Genomic DNA, 20443 nt, shown 5'->3' on the forward strand with positions numbered 1-20443 from the left:
TATTAGCATTTGAGTCTTTTGAGATTAAACTGTCACAAATTTCACATTACTGGTATGTAAGTAAAATTGCATTTAATTGAGAGACAGACTAATTTCCCTACAAGGTTGCACACATTTCTGCAACTGACAGCTTCATAGGAAAACTTTAAAAACCACTGAATTTCCTGTTGGACAAACATAGGAAAGAAAAACCATTGAACCTGAAATTTAAGTCTTCTTATCTTCTTTGCCCTTAGGCTAGAGTTCTTCGGGAAACCAAGCCAATCCCTAACCTCATCTTTGCCATTGAACAGTATGAAAAATTTCTTATCCACCTTTCTAAGAGGTCCAGGGTAAGCATTAATTTGTTACCATTTACATTTACCCTATTAAGGGGATCTGGCAAATGGAAGCAGTGCAACTACAGTGGGGAAAACAAACTACAATCCATTTGTTCCTTTGCTTTATCTGACAGTCTGAATCCAAACATGTAAGGAAAATCAGCCAAGTGGGTATGTGCTTGCTTTTAAGTAGGAACTGAAGAGTTTGTCAGAAGTACACTAAAAATGATTTAAGGTATCCTGGTGGGACCTGAGTAGGAGAATATTCCTGTGCTTACAATCCTGTCACAGGTGAATTTGATGCAGCACATAAAGCTCAGCACTTCAAGAGACTTCAAAATCAAAGGAAACATCCTGGACCTGGTTCTTCGAGGAGATGGAGAAGATGAAAATGAAGAGGTCAGTGTCTGCTTCTGTCTGGAGCATAGGAAGCCCTAGCCACGCTTCCTAGCTGGTTGCTAAGTAGACTAGATCTGGGCACAGGCTCTGATTAATGGAAGGAGGAACAACATCCAGCAGCTGGGGAAAGGGCTAAAAGGTGGTCAGGCAAAGATGAAAGCTAAGGACTCTCTCAAGAGAACTGTAAAATTTTGGACCACACAGAATCCTATGAAGGTGCCCAAATTTGTATACACTTTTGTTAGACATTTCCAAGAAGAGAGTTGTGACAAAAGAATGTCTTGCTGTGGGTCCTCTGGTTTTTTTTTTTTTTTTTTTTTTGACAGAATCTCACTCTGTCACCCTGGATAGAGTGCTGTGGCATCAACCTAGTGCACAGCAACCTCAAACTCTAGGGCAATCCTCTTGCCTCAGCCTCCATTTCAGATTATTAGTATATAAGTAAAATTGGGACTACAGGCACCCACCACAATACACTGCTATTCTTAGTAGAGACAGGGTCTCTTGCTCATACTAGTCTCAGCAATCCATCTGCCTCTGCCTCCCAGAGTGCTAGGATTAACAAGTGTGAGCCACCATATCCAGTGATACCTGTTATTTATTTTTGAGACAGAGTTTTACTACATCACCCTCAGTAGAGTACTGTCATCACAGCTCAGCAGCCTCAAACTCTTGGGCTTACATGATTCTCTTGCCTCAGCCTCCCAAGTAGCTGGGACTACAGGCACCCACCACAATGCCCAGGCTGGCTTAGAACCCACCAGCCTCAGTGTATGTGGCTGGTGCCCTAACTACTGCACAGGCACCAAGCCATCCCTGTTATCTTTAAAACCACTGGACCGTGACCAGTTATAGCAGCTGGGCTCAGAAACCAGTTTATTTCTCACATCATGCTCTCATTCAGAACAGGACCTTTCTTACTGTCTGGTTAGGGCTTCCTTCATGTCATTCCAGTTAGAGTCTTCCTGTCCTTCTGGTTTATTACTCTCCCTATTGCCCCACCAGTTATAGTACCATACCCCCATCCCTGAAGCATCTTTGAAGCAGTTCAGTGTTCCCTTATCTCAGCACCTAATACTATCATCTTGGGTTTAAAAGTAGCCTACTCCTATTTCAAAACTGTAAGTTTACATAAAATGTCCTGGACTCCTGACTTCTCAAAACCTTTTAACCTGGGCGGTACCTGTGGCTCAGTGAATAGGGTGCCAGGTTCAAACCCAGCCCCAGCCAAACTGCAACAAAAGAATAGTGGGGCATTGTGGCGGGTGCCTGTAGTCCCAGCTACTCAGGAGGCTGAGGCAAGAGAATCACCTAAGCCCAAGAGTTGGAGGTTGCTGTGAGCTGTGATGCCACGGCACTCTACGTGAGACTTTGTCTCTTAAAAAAAAAACCGTTAGCCTATCTTCTTTAGATTACCACATTCCAGGTCCTAATGCATTGGCTACATCAATTTCCTTTATCTACTTGGCATTTACATTCAGAAGGGTTAGGTAGCATTGTGATGCCTGTTGCTTCTCTATCCTCTTGTCCCATGAGTCTCCTTAGTGTAACAGAAGTCCTAGGGAACATGTTGGCACTGCCCTTCTGTACTCTGGAGGCTTCCCCCTCAACGTAATTATCTCCCATGAGTGGGAAAGGAGGGAAAGTGTGACTAACGCAGGCTTTGATGAGAATATAAAGGGTTTTGTGTATTTTTATTTTCACTGCCTTTGTGCAGGTTTATCACATCAGAGCATTACTTCTCTCCCCTTTTAGGGTACTGCATCAGAGCATGGGGGACAGAATGAACCAGCCAAGAAGAAAAGGAAAAAAGAAATGAAATGCCTGAGTTAATGTGAACTTTGGGGCTTCTGCTTCCTTTCTTCACTGAACAAGCAACAGTGCCCCCTGTCTTAACACCCCAAACCAAGGTTGGCTTCTTAGTTCTGAGCCCACTGAATGCAACTGCACCTTCAGTTAGAAGGAATCTTCTTGGCAGGTCTTGCTACTGAAAAGTAGCTGACCTTAGGCAAGCCCTTTTACAAAAAGCACAGCTTGAAAGCCTGAGTTTGGGAGCCTGCACCACCCCGATGAAGCTCCACAGGAGCAAATACAGTGCCTCCAGGCAGAGCTATGGTCCACGCTGGCTTCATTTTTCCAAGGAGCCTTTGGTGAGTTCAATTATCTGGTAAATATCCAGCGCTTCACCTGAAAGACAGTGCAAACTGGTTAGGATGCCTCCTCAAAAACTGAGAGCTCAGAAGTGAAAAGAAACTTAAGGTCAAAATGGAGGGTGAAAGGGTTGAGAATGAATTTCCAGGAATAGTCATGTAATATGTTAGGAGGGTCCAGTTTTCTTTCTGTATGTTTGTCTTAGATACATTTAAAATAGAAAATAAACTTTTGGATTTACTCACTAAAAAAAAAAGTCAACCTAAGTATGCACTTTGACTTTATACAATAAATCCTCTTCGAAACATTTCTGGTAGGCAGAGCCTGTGGCTAAGTGGGTAGGGCGCTGGCCACATATACCAAGGGTGGTGGGTTTCAGCTAAAATAGTGACAGCTGCAACCCCCCCAAAAAACATTCTGGTATGGCTAAAGTTAGTGATGTAGGTGAAATATTTGAAGCTCTGATATCTTTCATTTACTATAAAGGCTTTTTAGAAACATTCATCCCTTTTAATACTTGACTGTCATATTCAGTCATTTTGGACCTAGAGCACCTTATAAACTGAAGTAGCCTAGATTATAACACAAGCCAAGAGTGAATTTCTTCTCTGGTGCCCCAAGCTTCCTGTTTCCAAGACCACTTTCTAGTCTACCTCACATCCATTGCATAAAGGAACAAATGTGTTGTGCTCACCCTGGGGAATCCCGTATCTCCTTTCCATCCCAGTTGGGTTGGAAGGGGTTTTACAATCCATGGTCACTTCCTTCCTGAGGCACTGGTCAATGTCAACTGCACTGAAAAAGGCGACTGACTGGGGCAAGTCATTCAGACCCAGCTTGTAGGCAAACATGCACCTGAAAAGAGACCCAATCTCCTCTCATAGTCATGTCCTTATTATGAACACAGACTTATCACTCTTTGAAGACAACAAAACGACCTTGTATCCCTTAGGGCCTCCCCTGGACCAGTCCCCTCTGTTCATTTAGCTAAGCCAGGAAAGTGGAAGTACTACCACCGTCCTCCAGCCAGCAGCCTAACCTCCTCCCAGTGAGATACTGAAATGCAATTACAGACTCAACACGCTTTTTTTCCTCCAGTTTGGTACATTTTATTGATATAAAAAACCACTTTCCAGTATTGGGCCAGTTTGAGGAATAAATGAGCAATTTTTGTTAGCTTTAAGTATAACCCCCAGGAGAAGATTTAAGAGGGCAATGATGACAATGTTGAATATCATAAACATTTGTTATTTACCCATTAATCAGGATAGATCATGGTTCCCAAACTGGTTCTGAGTGGCAGAGCAACATGGAACGGTAATATTTAATTCATCCATATGAAATAGGAATTTTACTACAAGAAAATACAACTCAATATATAAAATATATATAAGATTTTTAAATTTACATTTGCGTTTCCTCATACAATTTCTGTTAGCAAAATAACTTTTGGCACTTTGACATTTTTTTCTTTTACCCATATTCTAAGTGCGTCAATTTTCTATGAATTGAAAAAAGTCTTCGTTTCAAATTTCAACAGGAAAGTATGTTCCTAGGGGAACACAGATTGAGATACACTCTGGAAGGGCTCCCCTGATTTTGTCACTCCCTCAGCAAGCTAGTCTTGGTATATGACACTTTCAAACCCAACAAATTTTTTATTGAGGTCAGTTTTTTTTTTTTGACTTTTCATAAACTTTTAAAAATTAAAGACAAAAGCTAAAACATTTATTTGGGGATGAAAACTCAAAACCGCCCAGCCTAGCTGAAATAGCTTTCCCCCAGGCCCATACAGGAGCACATGGCCAGGCCAGAAAGGCCATGGGCCCCGCATACCTGGTCAGGAGGTTGGTGATCTGCAGGGCCAGGGCAGCTCGGTAGCGGTCCTCCTCCCGCACCAGGTAACGAACCTCATCATGGATGCTGATGCAGAAACGCCCATCAATGGCAAACTCTTCAAATAGCCACTTCATAGCCACAAGCATGAGGTGTAAATAGTCCACAGCAGAGCTCTGCACCACCCAGTTCACACGGCTGGTCATAAACTAGAAAGAAAGGTGAGCACATGTGAGAGGGGCTCTGCCACACAGCAATAACTCTGTGGTAGATGAGGCCCAGAGGGAGCCTTCCCCTGCTTTCTCTGTGCCACCTCTTTCCATGCTCCAAAAATAGTAAGATACCTCCCCCTGGACAGCTGAGGGCTCCAGGGCTCGGCTGATGCGGCAGCCCAACACAGGGGTACATGGCTTGTCAGACGTGGCAATGCTCTCCAGTTTATTGAACATTTCTGATTCTGTGCCCCCAATCCATGCTCGTTCAGCAACCACCTCCCACTTCTTCCAGCGGGACCTGGAAGACCAGGAACGAAGAGAAGACACCCTTTTGTCTTTTAGTATCTCAGCTAAACAAAAGCATCTCAGTGCTCTTCTGAGGCCAGCCAGACCCCTCCCCACATCCTTAACATGTAGGTTCTTACTTCCGTGAAGCTTCTCTCTGAATCTTGCGCAGATCCTGCAGGGAAACCCAGCCATCCTCAGTCCTGTCCACAGGGAGGTCCAACTCCCTCACCAGCCACTCACCCTCATCTGACAGCCGATACCTGGAGGTAGTGTCACCACCATCGTTCCATGGGAGTGCTGCCTCTATGCCACACCCTCGGCTAAGAGTGTTCACATACCACCTCACTCAATTTCCAACACCACCCTGGAGTCATGCCCCTCCCCTAAAGGCTTAGAGGGGTACAGAAAGAAAGACCAAGAAAGGGCTCAGGTAAGGGGCAAAAGATAACAATATGGAAGCCAGGCAGTAAAGCAGGCCTGAGGATCTGGGCATTAACACGGTCAGGAGAGGGACTCTCACCTGCGAATGCCCTTGGTGACAGCGTACATCTGCTGGGCTTTCTCAGCTGCTTCCTGCCGGGTTAGCCGATGGTTGAATTGCATTAGTAGGCGCTCAGCAAAGGGCTGCCCAGCCCCGTAGATGCGGCCATAGTTGAAGATTTTGGCATGCTCACGGCTGATGCCCACTGTGGTAGCTGTTTTACTGTGTAAATCAGTGCCCCTACTCTTCCTGCCCTGCAATGTCATCCACCCGAAAGCTGTACAGCCTAGAGAATAAGGCAGCAGCAGTGAGAAAGCTCAGAAACCTGCCCAGCCACCTATGCTCTAAGGGACTGCGATGCCTCCAGCCCTTCTCACCATGCATGCCAGCAAAGTGGGCGTCTCCAAGCACAGCTGCAATCCACAGTTCCTGGGAGTCCACATCAGCACCCACAAGGACATAGCCAGGTGGAGCCTGTACCATGGCTTTCAACTCACTGCCTACTCGGTCAGGCTGCAAGAAAAGTGAGGTCAGACCCACCTACACACACACCCACCTAGTGAGACAACTGCCCTATTCCTAGAGCCAGAGTCAACTGAAAAAGTGCTAGAGCCTTTCCTGAGAGGGAGGCTTTAAGAGTGCCAGGGAGCTCCAAACTCACTGGCCCTATCTAGGTCTCTCACCTACGTGGCCTCATCTCTACCACAGCTGTGGCTATTTTGCGTATCATTGGTCAGAAGCAAGTGCCCTGAATACATCTAAAGGAATGGCCACAATCATGAAGCCAGATTTGAATTACAGTCCCACTAGATCCAGGTTCCTTTTCATTCTCCTTGCCCTAGGTCCCAGTTTCTGGTCTCATAGGAGAGGAAGAGCAGGGCCTAGAGATGCAGAGGACACGTACCCGGGCATTGCTGGCAGTAAGCCATGTAGGCTCTACAGCTCGTCGTGTGATGGTACCAGCAGTCACCACTTGGGGCAGAATGGCCCCGTAACGGCCTTCCTCATTGTAGTCAGGATGCCTGGTGGCGGAGAAAAGTGAGTCTTGGCCCTAGGTCTCACCCCAAACTCAATTCTATCCCCACAACCACACAACACACCATACCTGGTCACAGTACGGGGCAGAGCCGACCTGGGCAGCCACACCACCATCTGAGAACTTATAAATACACACAGACCTAGTATCAGCAGAGTCATGGGAAGTGGAATCCACCTCTTATCCCACCAAGGCCATCACCCACTCAACTTCAGGGCTACTGTACTCCCTTGTTGCTCAGCCTCACTAACTTGACTCAAGGTGAACCTAAGGCCTGGGGCCCAGGAGCATAAGCCTTCTGGAACCTGGCCAGGCCTCTGGCAGCTTCTGCCTCCATTTCCAGGTATCCAGAGGGCAGATTTTCACCACTACATCTTTCCACAGCCAGGGCAGACTTCACCAACTCATCAAAGCACACTGCTCACAAGAGTGTGATGGCCACAACCACCTTGGAAATGGCCTACAGGATGAATCCATTTGCCATTCCCAGACTACAAAATCCAGCTCTCAACCCCTAAAAGAGCTTAATGGGCCCCCAGCTCTCCAAGGTCCTCAGCCATACCCCTCTGGCTCTAGGGTTCTGGAGATTTGAGAGACCATTAAGGTCCTACAGTACCGTTCTCTTTACATAAATGCAGAAACAAGCTAGAGAGAGAGAGACCTTTTGCCCAAGGTCCATGGCAAAAGGCCCAGAGTAGTCTGGCCTTTGTAGGAAGCGAGGAAAGGAGTCCCAGGATGGCAGAAATCTGACCAGAGGTAATGAAAAGCTTGTCTGCCCTCCCATGGTGGCCAACCTGATGCGTTTATGTGCATTCCTCCAGAAAGAAATCATTTTGTTGATTTCCAGGGCACGGGGCCCACTGGCACCTCCTGGGCCAGCCTGCAGGGTGCCATCCTCCATTTTGGGTAGGAAGTCCTTGGCAAAAGGGCTGCCCACATTACAGCTATTACCATCCTGCAGAGGACAGAGAAGCAGAGGATGGTGGCAGGTGGCAGATCCTTGGGTGGGGAACCAATATGGGCACCTACGCGTCTCAACACTGAGCTCTACAGTCTGAGGCATATCCTTGATTACATCTCTCTCTCTCTCTCACACACACACACACACAGACACACAGAGGCAATAAGACATTCAGACATGAGCAAACCTGGCTCCCTATAATAAAAGAGATCAGTCAATAGGACTATTTATGTATAGACATGCCACACACTTGAATGCCACCATGTTCCTCACCACCCAATTTTCAGGAAAAAAAAAGTTCAGGGATGAGAATATTTGTCTGAAATCACTATCCCACTACTAGGTATCATATATAAAAAAGGATAGTCTCCCAGTTTGAGTCCTATTGGAGACCTACCGACCTGCTGTGGGCCTTGAACTCAGTGAAGACACAACAGATAGGCCATAAACCAGGGCACACACCTTATGAGGCAACTTGAAAAACCAGCAGCCAGGGATATCCACATCGTTGTAAGGTCCGTTGCCATGGTGATAAGTGGGCTGGCTGGCCTTGGGACTACCAGCAGCAGTCTGTAGGAGCCACACACCTAGGTCAGACCCTGCTGCAGCACCTGCATTTGGCAAGGGCCATGGGGTGGGAGGTGGGAAAAGGGTCTGGAACTGTGTGCAGGTAAGCTAGGAAATGACAGGGTAGCCCTGAGATCTCAGGTTTCCTCCTCAGCCTCCAATGTGTGGTGCCACTCAGCCCCCAAGACCTAGAGAACTCTGGTTCCTAGGGAGTTACACAGGCATAAGAAAGCTGCTGCTGCCCAGCACCCACCCAGAGAACCCTTGAGCAGGTGTCTCGCTCACCAGAGCTTGAGATTGACCTGCCAACACAGCTCGCATGTTCTCCATCTTGGCCTCAGGCTCCACTTCTAAGTAGCCCAGTTCTTCCACCTGACAGGCCGGGGGACCAAGGCAATGAAACAGGAGGCTGGGTGGGCCCAAATCCACCAGCTCCTCCATGCAGGGTACTCATCCCAGGCTAGTCTGGGGTAAGCAACCAGTGCCAGCCTCCCATCCAAAAGGGCTGCCTCTTTCCCAGGAGAACAGAGACACCTCCTCCCAGACCTTAAGGTCTGAGCCTGGCCTCACCGTCTGCCACATGGCACTACTGTCAGTGAGCAGGAACTCTTCAGCCAAGCCTGCCTCCTGGGACTCCAGCTGCTGCTTCCCCTGTTCAAGACAGTGCTTCCTGTACAGGGACTCGATGGCTCTGCGCAGAGAACAGAGTAGCAGCTGCTGATTACAAGATGCCAGCTCTGGGCCAGGCAGCTCACTGGGAGTCTCCACAATTCCCTTTGTTTAGTCCTCAGAATCAGGTCTGAGGTAGAAGTGGATGGTGCATTCCCCGGGTTTTAGACAAGGAGTGACAAACCAAACATGACACAGCATACTGAGGGCAGGCTGGGCTTCAAGGCCTGGTCTGACTCAAATCCAAGCTCCTCTTCTATCACAGAGCTGCCCCTCCTCAAGAGAAGGAAGCTCTAAGAGCACAGCAGTGGAAGTCAGGGCCCAATCCCCAACCCAAGCTTACTCCTGCCCACTTACCCACCATCAGGCTCAAAGGAGCAAGGTTGATCTTAGCTCTTTCCATCCAAAGGCCCCACAGGCCTGAGCAAGAACAAGATCCCATCTCCAAATAAAATAGCCGGGTGTTGTGGTGGGCACCTGTAGTCCTAGCTACTTGGGAGGCTGAGGTAAGAGGATCTCTTGACCCATGAGTTTAAGGTTGCTGTGAATTATGATGCCACAGCATCTAATGAAGGCAATAGAGACTGTCTCAAAAAAAAACAAACACACACATAAACAAAGGTCCCATAAGTGACTCAGCCTATCCTACAGAGCCAGGACTCATTAATTCTGGGCCAATACAAGTGTGTGGCTTCTCCCCAACACCTGCACGTCAACTCACTTCCCAAGGCCTTTCTCAACTATAAAATGAGGATCACCGTATCTCATGGGGCTGCCTGGGGAACAAATGAGGGAAGCACTGCAAGAAGGTTAACACAATGCCTGGCCCATAATTAGCACTGAAATTATACTCAAAAAAGAGGAAAACAGCTTGGCGCCCATAGCACAGTAGTTATGGCACCAGCCACATGCACCAAGGATGGCAGGCTCGAATCCAGTCCTTGTTTGCTAAACAATGACAACTGCAACAACCACCACAAAAAATTGCCAGGTGTTGTGGCAGGTGCCTGTAGTCCCAGCTACTTGAGAGGCTGAGGCAAGAGAATCACTTAAGCCCAAGAGTTTGAGGTTGCTGTGAGCTGTGATGCTACAGCACTCTACGGAGGGTGACATAGAGGGACTTTGTTTCAAAAAAAAAAAAAAAAAAAAGGAAAAAAAGCCCACCTCCCCTGCTACTTCCAACAACCATCCTGGGCATATTCCTGTGAAGGCAGCTATGCTGCCAGGCCCAAGCGTAGAGCATTAGTCCTCCCCACTCTGAATATCTCAACATCCCCACCAGGGCTCTGAACTGCTGAGGGTGAGGGTAGCCATGGAAAAAAGAGCTAGAAAACAGATTCTTAGACACAAGCTCTTTCAGCTAGCCTGAGCTGACCTTGGTTTTCTCCAGCCAGCAGAAGGGTTCCCTAGGCTCCAGCCCCCTCCCCTGCTGCCTCACCTGTAGGGGCAGGCCACTCCAGCTGACTCCAGAGTGGTACTTGTTGGCATCTCAGCCAGGTTGTCCCGCCGCCCAGGTACCAGGTAGCCCCAGCCATGGCGCTCTGAGTAGTGCAGAGGGAAGCCATCCCAGGTCAGTGCCATGAGTTTAGGTGTAACCCGCATCTGCAGGCTAAGCAAGCTGGGGCCTGGGGTCCATGCAGGGTCATCTAGCCGGGGACAGAGCTTCCGGTACCACCTATGTTCCACCAGAAGACAGCAATGTCACAGGGGATTTGGGGGATGCGGTAGGGTGAAATTCTCTCTCCCATGATATGCTCCAGCCACACTGGAAGCCTTTCTGGTTGGAATCACCTAGAATAATTCAAGTATCTCAAAAGGAAAGGCCCTACATCAGTCTCACTAGACTAGTCAGACACCAGGACACACAAGCACACCCTAGCTGAGGTCTGGGCACGTTTCCCAAGCTCCATTTCATCCAGGGTAACTGGCTAGAGGAGGGAACAGATCTGCCCTCCCCACTGCTCTGGCAACACACCCGCCACCCTGAGTTCAGTCTTTCACAGGCTGTTCACTAGGGTTGAGACAGGGTGAGGCTGCCAAGCGCCCACAGCACTCACTCTCAGAGTCATTCAAGTGCAAAGTCAGCACCCTAATGTTTACTCTGGCTGCCCTTTTTCTTATCTCCACTACTCTATGAGGTGCAAATGAAGGGTCATCTCCTCAAAGAACCCTTCCCTTATTTCCCCAAGCACAGTCAGAACTGCCTCAACACTGTATACCCTGTATTTCACCACAGATATTAACACCAGCTACACTGGCTGGACTAAATGTTCAGCTCCTGCCAGGAAAAAGGAGCTACTGGAAAGGAGGAGCTGTACTCATCTATACCTCTGTGGCTGCCATGGCTGGCATACAGCAGGTGCTCAGTGCACTCTACTGAATGAGTCCAATAAGCCAGTGGACCAGAACAAACCAGCCAGAGTAGGACAGGAAGGTGGAGTGAATGAATGGCAGCAGGGTAATAAGCACACAGCACACTTGTATGCCACCTCTGTACTGGAGCCCAGATAAGGATGTCCTGAGAAGGGCAAAAGGGTTGACTTTGGATATGTTGGGGAGGGGACATGGCTCACCCAGGGTGTCCAGGAAGATGATGGGGCCGCTTGGGCAGGAGTTCTATGGTCCCTTTCAGCTTCTGCAAGCTGGTGTGGGCCATGACATCTTGCTGAAACTCTTCCTCCTCACTGGGGGGGCCAGGATCTATGTAGAGTGAGGGGAGACAATCAGGACCAGGATAAAGAACTCCCAGAAGGATGTACCCCAATATGCTCCTCTCTGGAAAGCTGAAGTGACCCCTTCCAAGGGCTCCCTGGTCCTGGGTCCTTCCCAGGGACTATCCCATCCCACCTTCTCACTCATGCTCCCCACCTTCCTGATCTATGGGACCTCCAGGGGCCCCAACTCCCTCGAGGGGCAACTTGCTGGCTGTAGTCAGCTCCTTCTTCTTCACTTTCTTAATTTTTTTCTGCTTAAACTCTTGTAGGTCCCACTCCAGATCCCAGAGCCAGGGGTCTTCTTTGTACCTGCAGAGCCAGTCCACTGGGGTAGGGCCAAGGCCAGGACAAAGGCCCAGCCTCCCACCTGCCTATCCCTTGCGTAGATCCTGGTTACCTCTCTCCTGAGAGCAACTGGCAAGCATCATTGGCGAGGTCCATCAACGACTTCTTCATCTCCCGCTGGAGCTCCTGATAGGTATTCTGTGCCTCTGCCAGGTAACGCTCCCAGTTCTGGTTGACAGGCAGGTAGGAGACACCCATTTCTAGCATGCCAGCCAGAGTCACAGGGTGGGGACACCTTAGGGGCAAACACCAAGGGCTTCCATAAATGACCACAGGAAGTAAAGCTTTGGTCCAAACCCTGAGCTGGTTTGGCAAGACCCTGCCCAACCACCCATGTGGCATAGCTCCTAAGTTAAATACATAGGGGTTTAGTTCCAGCTCTACTGCCACCTAACCTGGGGTAAGTGACCTCAATTCTCTAAGTTTCAATTCCTTCACTTATAAAATGGGAAGAATACCATCCCATCCTCAGGGATAATGTGGGAATTACAGATCACAAAAATAAATGGCTGCCACTTGCTGAGTAATGACTGTGTGCCAGGCACTATACTACCAACCCTATACACCAAATAATCACATATGAACCTCAAAACTACAGGAGTCCCTGTAACAACAACATGGGTTTAAACTGCACAGGCCGGCCCGGTGCCTGTGGCTCAAGTGGCTAAGGCGCCAGCCACATACACCTAAGGTGTGGGTTCGAATCCAGCCTGGGCCCGCCAAAAACCAACAATGACGGCTGCAACCAAAAAATAGCCGGGCGTTGTGGCGGGCACCTGTGGTCCCAGCTACTTGGGAGGCTGAGGCAGGAGACTCGCTTGAGCCCAGGAGTTAGAGGTTGCTGTGAGCTGTGATGTCATAGCACTCTACCCAGCTTGAGGCTCTGTCTCAAAAAAAAAAAAAAAGAAAGAAAGAAACTGCACAGGTCCACTTAAATAGGGATTTATTTCTGCCTCCACTATCCCAGAGACAACCAGACGAGTCCCTCCTCTTCTGCCTCCTCCTCAGCCTACTCAATATGAAGATGACATGAAGACCTTCACAGTGATCCACTTCCACTTAATGAGTAATAAATATATATTCTAGCTTACTTTATGGTAAGAATAAAGTATATAATACATACAACATCCTATCAGTAAGGGAGCTTTGGGTAAACAGCAGGCTACTAGTACTTAAATTCTGGAGGAGTCGAAAGTTATCCCTACATTTTTGACTGAACAAGTCCTAGCACCCCTAACTTCCACATTGTCCAAGGGTCAACTGTACCTTTCTATGTGTTTCACAGTGAATGCTGAAGCTCAGAGAAACTAAGTAACTTGACCAAGGTCAAATGAGTAGGATACAAAAGCCAAGATTTGAACCGCATCTGGCTGATGCCTATAACTAACATCACTTAGTGAGTTAGACTAACTCACTAACAAACATAAGAAGGATGAATAAGAAGCCCTTGATTCAGGATCTGAGTTCAGAGAAGGTACAGAGTACATTAGGACTATGCGCAAGAAACACAAGCACCAACCCTTGGCCTGCCCACCCAGGGCCACTGTAGTCATCAAGTCCAGAACCCAGGCAGACACTACTGATAGCAAAGGGCTCCATTCTTTCAGTCTAGAAAAGCTAAGTCCTCAGCCTGAGAAAGAACTAGCACTACCTAAATACAGCAGGCCCAGGTACCAGAAATTGATCTTCCCCAAGATCCACATGGGTTCCTCCTCACCTTTCCAAGAAGAGTGGTAGCTGCTGCTGGAAAACCTCGTGGGTGGCCCACACGTCCTGGGCACAATACTGCATCAGGTCCTGGCACAAAGTGACAGGAAGGTGCTGGGTAGGCAGCCATCCCACTACCACCACGTCATAAGGGCAGGCCTGGCAGCTGCATATCCCTGAGTTCACCCAGAGGTCTGCCATAGCCCTTCCCAGAACCCCTCTCCAGCACCATACCTGGAAATTCTCACGGATGTCCTTCATGCTGCCCTTGACAAACATTTCTCGAGGCTCCTTCTCTAAAGAAGGCCCCCCCACATAGAGGTTGTGCACTTCTGCCAGACTGTTGACGCTGCTGATATCTAGCCAGTCCCAGGATGAAATCTGGGGCCAGAGCAAGGGACAAGGCAGATTGGCTTGGCCTCAAGCAGAGAATTGGGCTGGTGAAGGGGTCCCAAGAACCCTGCTCCTGCCCATCCACAGTAAGTTCTCACCACTGGGCCACTAGCTTTCCTCTGGGACTTCTGGCCTCGCTGTGTGCGGTGCTGGACCTTGTGCTTGCCCTGCTTGGCTGCTATCCACAGACTGCGCTGGAAGCTGCTTAACCCTGAGATGGCCATGTGCATGCTCATGGTGTCCAGGAAGCGCATGCGAGAGCCCTGAGGAGGAGGAGGAGGAGGAGGAGGAGGAAAGGGAAGGAGGGAGGCTGCAGCTCTGGGGTCAGCCTACCTCTGCTTTAGTGGCATTGACCTCCAGACCTACCACAGCTGCTCATACAGCACCCCCACCTAGCATACAGCCCCCAACAAGAAATTTCTATCTTGCTTATGGTTGCCCCTCAACCTTTGAGTAGCCTGGTCACCACTGACTAGTCAGCCCCAATATGCAAGTCCTTCCTGACTTCCAGCAGCTATGAGCAACTTGGACAAAGTAGCCAAAACAAGGCCTCCAGAACTATGGGGTTTGGCCCCCAGCCCCGGCACTCACAAGCTTTTTTATCCTGGGCAAGTCAACAAGGCTGTCTGAGCCTCAGTACCCTTGACTACAGGCTAAGGTTGCTCTCCCCTATCCTGCCTTTCCCCCAGGGCTGTCCTGAAGACACAATGAAAAAGCACTTTCATAAGATGAAGAACTGCTGTTTCTACACACAGGGCTCATATGTGTTGTTCAAACCCTCCTAATAATCCTATGAGGTAGCTTCTATAGTCTCTCTCTTTTTACTAAGGCTTAGCTTAGAGATGTTAAGGAGTTCACTCTGCTTATCTGTGGCTAAGGCAAGCTGTGAGCCTAGGCTGTGGTTCAGAGCCTTCAAGACCCACACTAGGCTCTAAAATACTATACAAAGATAAGGGTCATTACCCTTCTGAGACAACACATGCTATACTGGGCTTGCCTGGAGATAGTACAGCTGGACACAAATATCAGAGGACAGAATTAGTAAACAGGTAGCTCTGCAGCAGGTGGCTGCTGAGGGGATAGAGACACTGGCCAGGAAAGCAGTGCCTTCCCTGGCCACTGTGAGCAGAGCTCCCAGCCCACCCAACATTAGACCCTGCTAATGGCCCCATGAACCTTACCTGGATCAGGTACTGCTCCCTGATGTGGGCTCGGTCAAAGCAAACGTTGTGGCCCACCACCAACTGCTCCTGCCAATCTCTCTGGGTGGGGCTGCCAGCACTGGCAGGGACCTCCAGGGGGATGAGGTCAGCCGGCGACAGCTGGCTGGTCCAAGAGTAACGCTCTTCCACCAGCCGCCGGCTGCACCAGGAATACCTGAAGGAGGTGAGAGGCAGGCAGGTTCACCAAAGAGGCATTAAGCTTTTGCTTCACAATACCCACTGCACACCTACCACGACATGCCAGGTCCTACGCTAGGAGCTGAGGACACAAATGAGACCATGGGGTATCCCTATCCCTCAAAGAGCTATAGATTAGGTGGGGTGGGGTGTGTATGTTGGGACTCGGGGTCACAAAAGCTTTATTACTTTTAAGTTTCCACGTATAAAAATGTGGCTTAGTGCAAGAGTATCAGGTGCCTTGTGCAGGCATCTTAACCTGGGCCACAGAGGTGCCTGGTAGGCCCAGTGTTCACTGAGTCTACCATCTGGCTCTAAGGTGTACTATAAACACTATCAACATCTCACATCTATAGGCACCAAATAGTAAGTATTCAAAGTGCTAGTAAAGGAGACAGACAACAATAATGGAACCAAAAGTAAATATTTTCTTTTTAATTGAAATGGCATTAAAAAAAAAGACAAATGCTGCATACATGTACAGGATGAATCATCTGACGGCTGAAAAGATTCTGAAGGACAAAGAGCAAATCACACACCTTGTAGAACTTACTACCCTCAGTGAGAGACCAGGGAAAGTACCAGAATGAGAAAATATATGCACATGTGCTAAGGTGAGGGATGAAGGAACAGGGATGAGTACTGCCTGTTGGGGGCCTGATACTGATTCAGGACAAGGCTAGTTTGCTCAAAATCCACAGGGTAAGTGTGGGGAAATGGTTGCTGAAGAAATGCCTGTTGCAAACCAGATTGTTTCAAAGGGCCTGGGTCAGTGATTTTCAACCTGTGTGCCACAAAAGTTTTTAAAGATCATTAATTAAATTATTTTTGAAAAAAGTCCAAAGCACAGTAAGTATATATTTTTTACTCCTTTTTTTATCAACACACAAATTTAAGTGTGCCACCAAAGTTTAACAGTAAGTTCAAGTGTGCTATGAGGAAAAAAGGTTAAAAAACACTGGTCTAGGCCCACTCAGCATCAAAGTGAGTGATGAGGCCAACATATGTGGACAGCACAGCTGCAGAGGAGCTCCCTGAAACCTTTATGGAAAGGAGGATTATCTGTATCAACAGATTCAACAAACATAAAACTAGTTTCTATCAAAGGGAAAGCAAAAAGAAGTTTTAAACCTGGAAAGCCTATTACACTCTGAAAGGTGGGAATACGCTAGGGGATTAAAGCCCGCCCCCACAAGTTAGCAAGCCAAAGCCCTTAAAAACACAGAAGAAAAGGCTATATAATGCCAAATAGCTAAGGACATGATGATAACAGGGATTTTATTTACAATAAAAAAACCACACTGGTGTCAAGATGTTGGTCTGCAGCTGTGAATGAAGCCATCTTATTATGAGCTTATTTGTAATAAAAAAAGAAAGCCAAAGGCAAACACCTTAGGTACATTTATAATGAAGTGAAATCCATGCCATTAATACTATGGTTTTCAGCTGAATCTTAGATAATTACTGCTGGACTGAGTCTGCTCTCTAGCCTGATAACCAAAAAAAGCCCTTACCCACAGCCTTTGAGAAGCTGCCCTATGGGGAGGCTGTCCAAGGCTTTACTCTTCCACTGGAAATTATGAGCTGCACAGGTACCTAATGTTACACAGCCATATGGCAGGGGCATGCCCAGGTTCAAAATGGAATGCTATGAGGGGACCATCTGGCACCTCCCTCCCCCCACGTGGTCAGACTCTCAGGAGCAGGGGTTCTCAAACTTTTTAAACAGGGGGCCAGTTCACTGTCCCTCAGACCGTTGGAGGGCCGGACTGCAGGCCCCAGGACAAGTTGGCTGCTAAGCAGGACAGGCAGCGGCAGCAAAAACACCCAGCAGGCCAGATAAATGTCCCAGGCAGGTCGCACGTGGTCCACGGGTCGTAGTTTGAGGACGCCTGCTCAGGAGGAAGGTCCCAGAATGAGCCCAGGCCTTAGCAATGACTTCTGCCATCAGGAAAACTAAGTAATGCCCCCAACAACACTGGCAAGAATGGAATGAGAATGAGGGCAAAATGGGAAGGATAGGGAGAGAAAGGAGAGGTAAGCAGTTACAAAAGGGAAGAGGAGGAAAAGAAAGGGAGATTTTAGGTAATTGGGCCAAAAATGACCAACAGATCAAAAAAAAGAAATATTTCTGGTCATTGGTTTCCAAATTTTCTTTCAGCCACCAAAGCCTACTTTATCTTTTCAAATGATGGCTGAGATCCCCTTTACTTTGACCATCAAGTTACATAATAAGTACTGTGATTCTTATTGTAACTGGAACTCAATCAATGCGAAATCATCTAGTTTTGCTCTTTTTAGCCATTAATGCCTACCTTATCTATTTAGCCATGTTTTCACCATTTTCAACTGCATATTTAACATTTCGCAGCTTTCTTTACAAAGATGTAGCTTCCAATAGGAATAAAGAAACTGCCAACTTTTTTTGCTGGCCATGCCTGAAAGCATTAAGGTTGTAAATAGTATTTTAATCCTGGAATGAAGAATAAAAAAAGGGGAGAAACAGTACTGCCATCATTGTTTGAAAAAGAAACTTGGGTAGCACTTAGAAAGTTATTTAAAAAGAAAAGAGAGTTTGGATATACCTGTTTGGGACCAAAATGCCTGCTTGGAAGGCTAGGGAAAGGAAGCAACATTTCTCAACTAGGGGTAGGGAAGGGATGCCATTTGGAAACACTGCAGTGGATTTGGTTTGGTGTTTATAGGAAAGGCTGGGGATGATAAATGTCTTGTATTGCCTCTGGCAGTCCCACAAAAAGGAGATTCCTCTGGCCCAAAATAACCAATAGCATCCCCAAATAGAAACATTGTTCAAATGTCTTTTCTGACTAACTTCTCATGAAGCCATCAGGGGAGGGTAATAAAGACACCAAGTTGTGGTGATCTCCAGTGGTCTCCTGGTAGTCTGGAGTGCAACACTAATGTGATTGTCTACGTGGCCCTTATCACCTTATAACATTTGTTTAGGTGTTTGTCTACTGCCTGTATCTTCCCACCAGAGTGAGTCCCATAGAAGCAGGGATTAAGCTTGTTTAGGTCACCGCCACATCAGCAGTCCTTAAATGAGCACCCAGCACATGTAGGAGCTCAGTAAAAATTCACTGAAACAAACTATTAAGCTGGGACCCCTATGCATGCTAAAGTCCCCTGTTCCCAGCCCCCACTTACCAGGCCGAGGGGGATATGGCCACCGCCAATGTGGGGCAAGTTCCCTCTGCCAAGCAGACCTCCACGTCGAACACCAGGGCCCGCTCCTCGGGGATGGCCACGGGTACGGCCTCCCCCTCGGGGCCGTACCGGGTCCAGCCCTCCGCCCAGGCCCAGCTCGGGGGCTGCGGGGGCAGCTGGGCCTGCAATAGCAAGTTGGCCGCCTCCAGGTAGGGCAGGCTCTGCTTCTGGGCCAAGAGGCGGAAGTGCTGGTCCAGGTTGCCCCCGTAAAGGGGCGGCAGGCGCAGCTCCACGTCGGGCAAGGGCGCGGTTGAGAGCCCCCAGAGCCCGTGCTTCTGCAGGTGTTCGACGCTGCGACGCACCGCGGCTTCGCCGGGCATCTCCCCTCCGTGCCCGAAGATTTGCTCGTGCAGCCCTTTCGAGAGCATCTGGATGTTCAACGGGTTGTGCCGAAGCTGCCTGCCCTCCGAGGATGGCACCTGCGGCTGCTGTGGCTGCTGCTGCCCGTCGCTGGGGACGGGGACGGAGCCGGAGCTGAAGACCCAGCGCACTGGAGCTGGAACTAGCCCTGGCCCGACGGTGGCGACGGCCACCTTCTTCCAGAGCAGGCGGTTCATTGTTGGTGCAGGGAGCCCCCCGCTGGGAGTCAGAACACCTGTCTTTGGGCTCCAGCTTGGCTGCTTTTACTGGGTAAAAGACTTGGAAAGAGACACGTCCTGTCTCTGTTTTCCTGTCAGTGAAATGGGTCTGACCATGCCTGCCTTCCACCCACAGATCCTAAAGGAGATAGACAATATAAAGTGTTATTACACACACGGATCACGTGTTGTATTAACAGTCACCATTCCTTCAGCATTTACTGCATCCCAGGCAGTGTGCCAGGCACTGGAGGTACATTTTCTGTGACTCCTGAAAACAACCTTGGGAAACATCAATACCCCTCCGCGTAGGTTCGTCAGGGAACTTGGAGGAAGTGAGGCAGCAGTTAAGAACACAGATCCGGAGCAGGACGACGCGGGTCTGAATCCTACCTCAGCTCTTAAGAGCTGTGTGACCTTGGGCCGGGTCCTGAGGTCCCAATATCCTACTCTGTAAAATGGGGTTATGGATTCCACCTGTCACACAAAAGTGCTGCCTGGATGACACAGAGCTCATATTTCGCGTGCCCCTGCACTCTGCAGGCGCTCGACAAATGGTGGCCGCCACATCGCGACAGCCATGGCCCGAAGGCCTAGGCTGAGAGGCGCCAGGGCCTGGATTCGAACCCACTGGACCGGCCACCGTCTCCCAAAGCCCCCACCCACGCCCGGCCCTGGGCCCAGCTGGCCGAGGGCGCTCTGCAGGGGGCGTCGGCGGCCGCCCCCACGCGCCCGGCCAGCGCCTGCCCTCAGCTGCGGCGCCGCGGTGCGCCCTGGGACCTGCCTCCGCCCCACTCCGGGCCCTGCTCCCTGACAGAAGGAGGGGCCGCACCGCCGCTCAGCGACCCGGCCACCCCCAGGCCAAACCCGCCGGAAACCTCGGTCAGTCCGGAGCTTTTCAGGTCCGTGGTTCCCCCGACCAGGGTCAACGGCGCGGCTACCCCCTTCGCGCGGCCTACAGAGCCTCGGGGTGGCTTGTGGCCTCCGCCGACCAGTCCGCCTCGCTGGCAGCCGTAACTTCCCGTCGGCGCCTCGCTCAGTCCCGCGGCTGCCGGAGAGGCAGGAGGGAGACTCCCAGCGCGGCCAATAGGAGGGCCGGCAATGGAGCGGTCCACCCGCAGGGGGAGAAAGGAGACTTCTGGGTGGACCTCCCGT

At 49.3% G+C, this 20443-nt stretch overlaps 2 protein-coding genes across 4 annotated transcripts in view; one reads left to right on the forward strand and one right to left on the reverse strand.

Moving 5' to 3' along the window:
* FANCI (Fanconi anemia complementation group I) overlaps nucleotides 1-2558 on the forward strand; it is an 88223-nt gene extending 85665 nt beyond the window's left edge. The window contains exons 35-37 of the mRNA XM_012804413.2: nucleotides 237-332; nucleotides 612-719; nucleotides 2475-2558. Of these exons, the coding sequence (XP_012659867.1) occupies nucleotides 237-332; nucleotides 612-719; nucleotides 2475-2552 (282 nt within the window). The 3' untranslated portion in view covers nucleotides 2553-2558. The remainder of the gene's footprint in view (nucleotides 1-236; nucleotides 333-611; nucleotides 720-2474) is intronic.
* On the reverse strand, nucleotides 2395-20338 carry POLG (DNA polymerase gamma, catalytic subunit). Of its 3 annotated transcripts, XR_001161238.2 has the most exons (24): nucleotides 20167-20338; nucleotides 18651-19427; nucleotides 15264-15459; nucleotides 14181-14345; nucleotides 13924-14070; nucleotides 13700-13779; nucleotides 12035-12217; nucleotides 11792-11946; nucleotides 11497-11623; nucleotides 10362-10598; nucleotides 8825-8945; nucleotides 8540-8626; nucleotides 8150-8257; nucleotides 7521-7681; nucleotides 6796-6849; nucleotides 6595-6712; nucleotides 6068-6203; nucleotides 5730-5976; nucleotides 5347-5469; nucleotides 5051-5219; nucleotides 4707-4915; nucleotides 4126-4224; nucleotides 3565-3725; nucleotides 2395-2906 (listed from the first exon to the last, which is right to left on the reverse strand). XR_001161238.2 is itself a non-coding variant. In XM_003788666.3 (23 exons), the coding sequence occupies exons 2-23, from the start codon at nucleotides 19265-19267 to the stop codon at nucleotides 2848-2850; spliced, it is 3660 nt and encodes a 1219-aa protein (XP_003788714.2). In that variant the 5' UTR covers nucleotides 19268-19427; nucleotides 20167-20338; the 3' UTR covers nucleotides 2395-2847. The 3 variants fall into 3 exon arrangements, 1 of the variants encoding a protein (XP_003788714.2); XR_001161239.2 differs by lacking the exon at nucleotides 4126-4224 and having other exon boundaries at nucleotides 5347-5381; XM_003788666.3 differs by lacking the exon at nucleotides 4126-4224.
* Nucleotides 20339-20443: the final 105 nt, after the last annotated feature.

This window comes from Otolemur garnettii, unplaced genomic scaffold, assembly GCF_000181295.1.
Source record: "Otolemur garnettii isolate 467f Iridium unplaced genomic scaffold, OtoGar3 scaffold00029, whole genome shotgun sequence".
In the NCBI taxonomy this organism is placed as follows: Eukaryota; Metazoa; Chordata; class Mammalia; order Primates; family Galagidae; genus Otolemur; species Otolemur garnettii.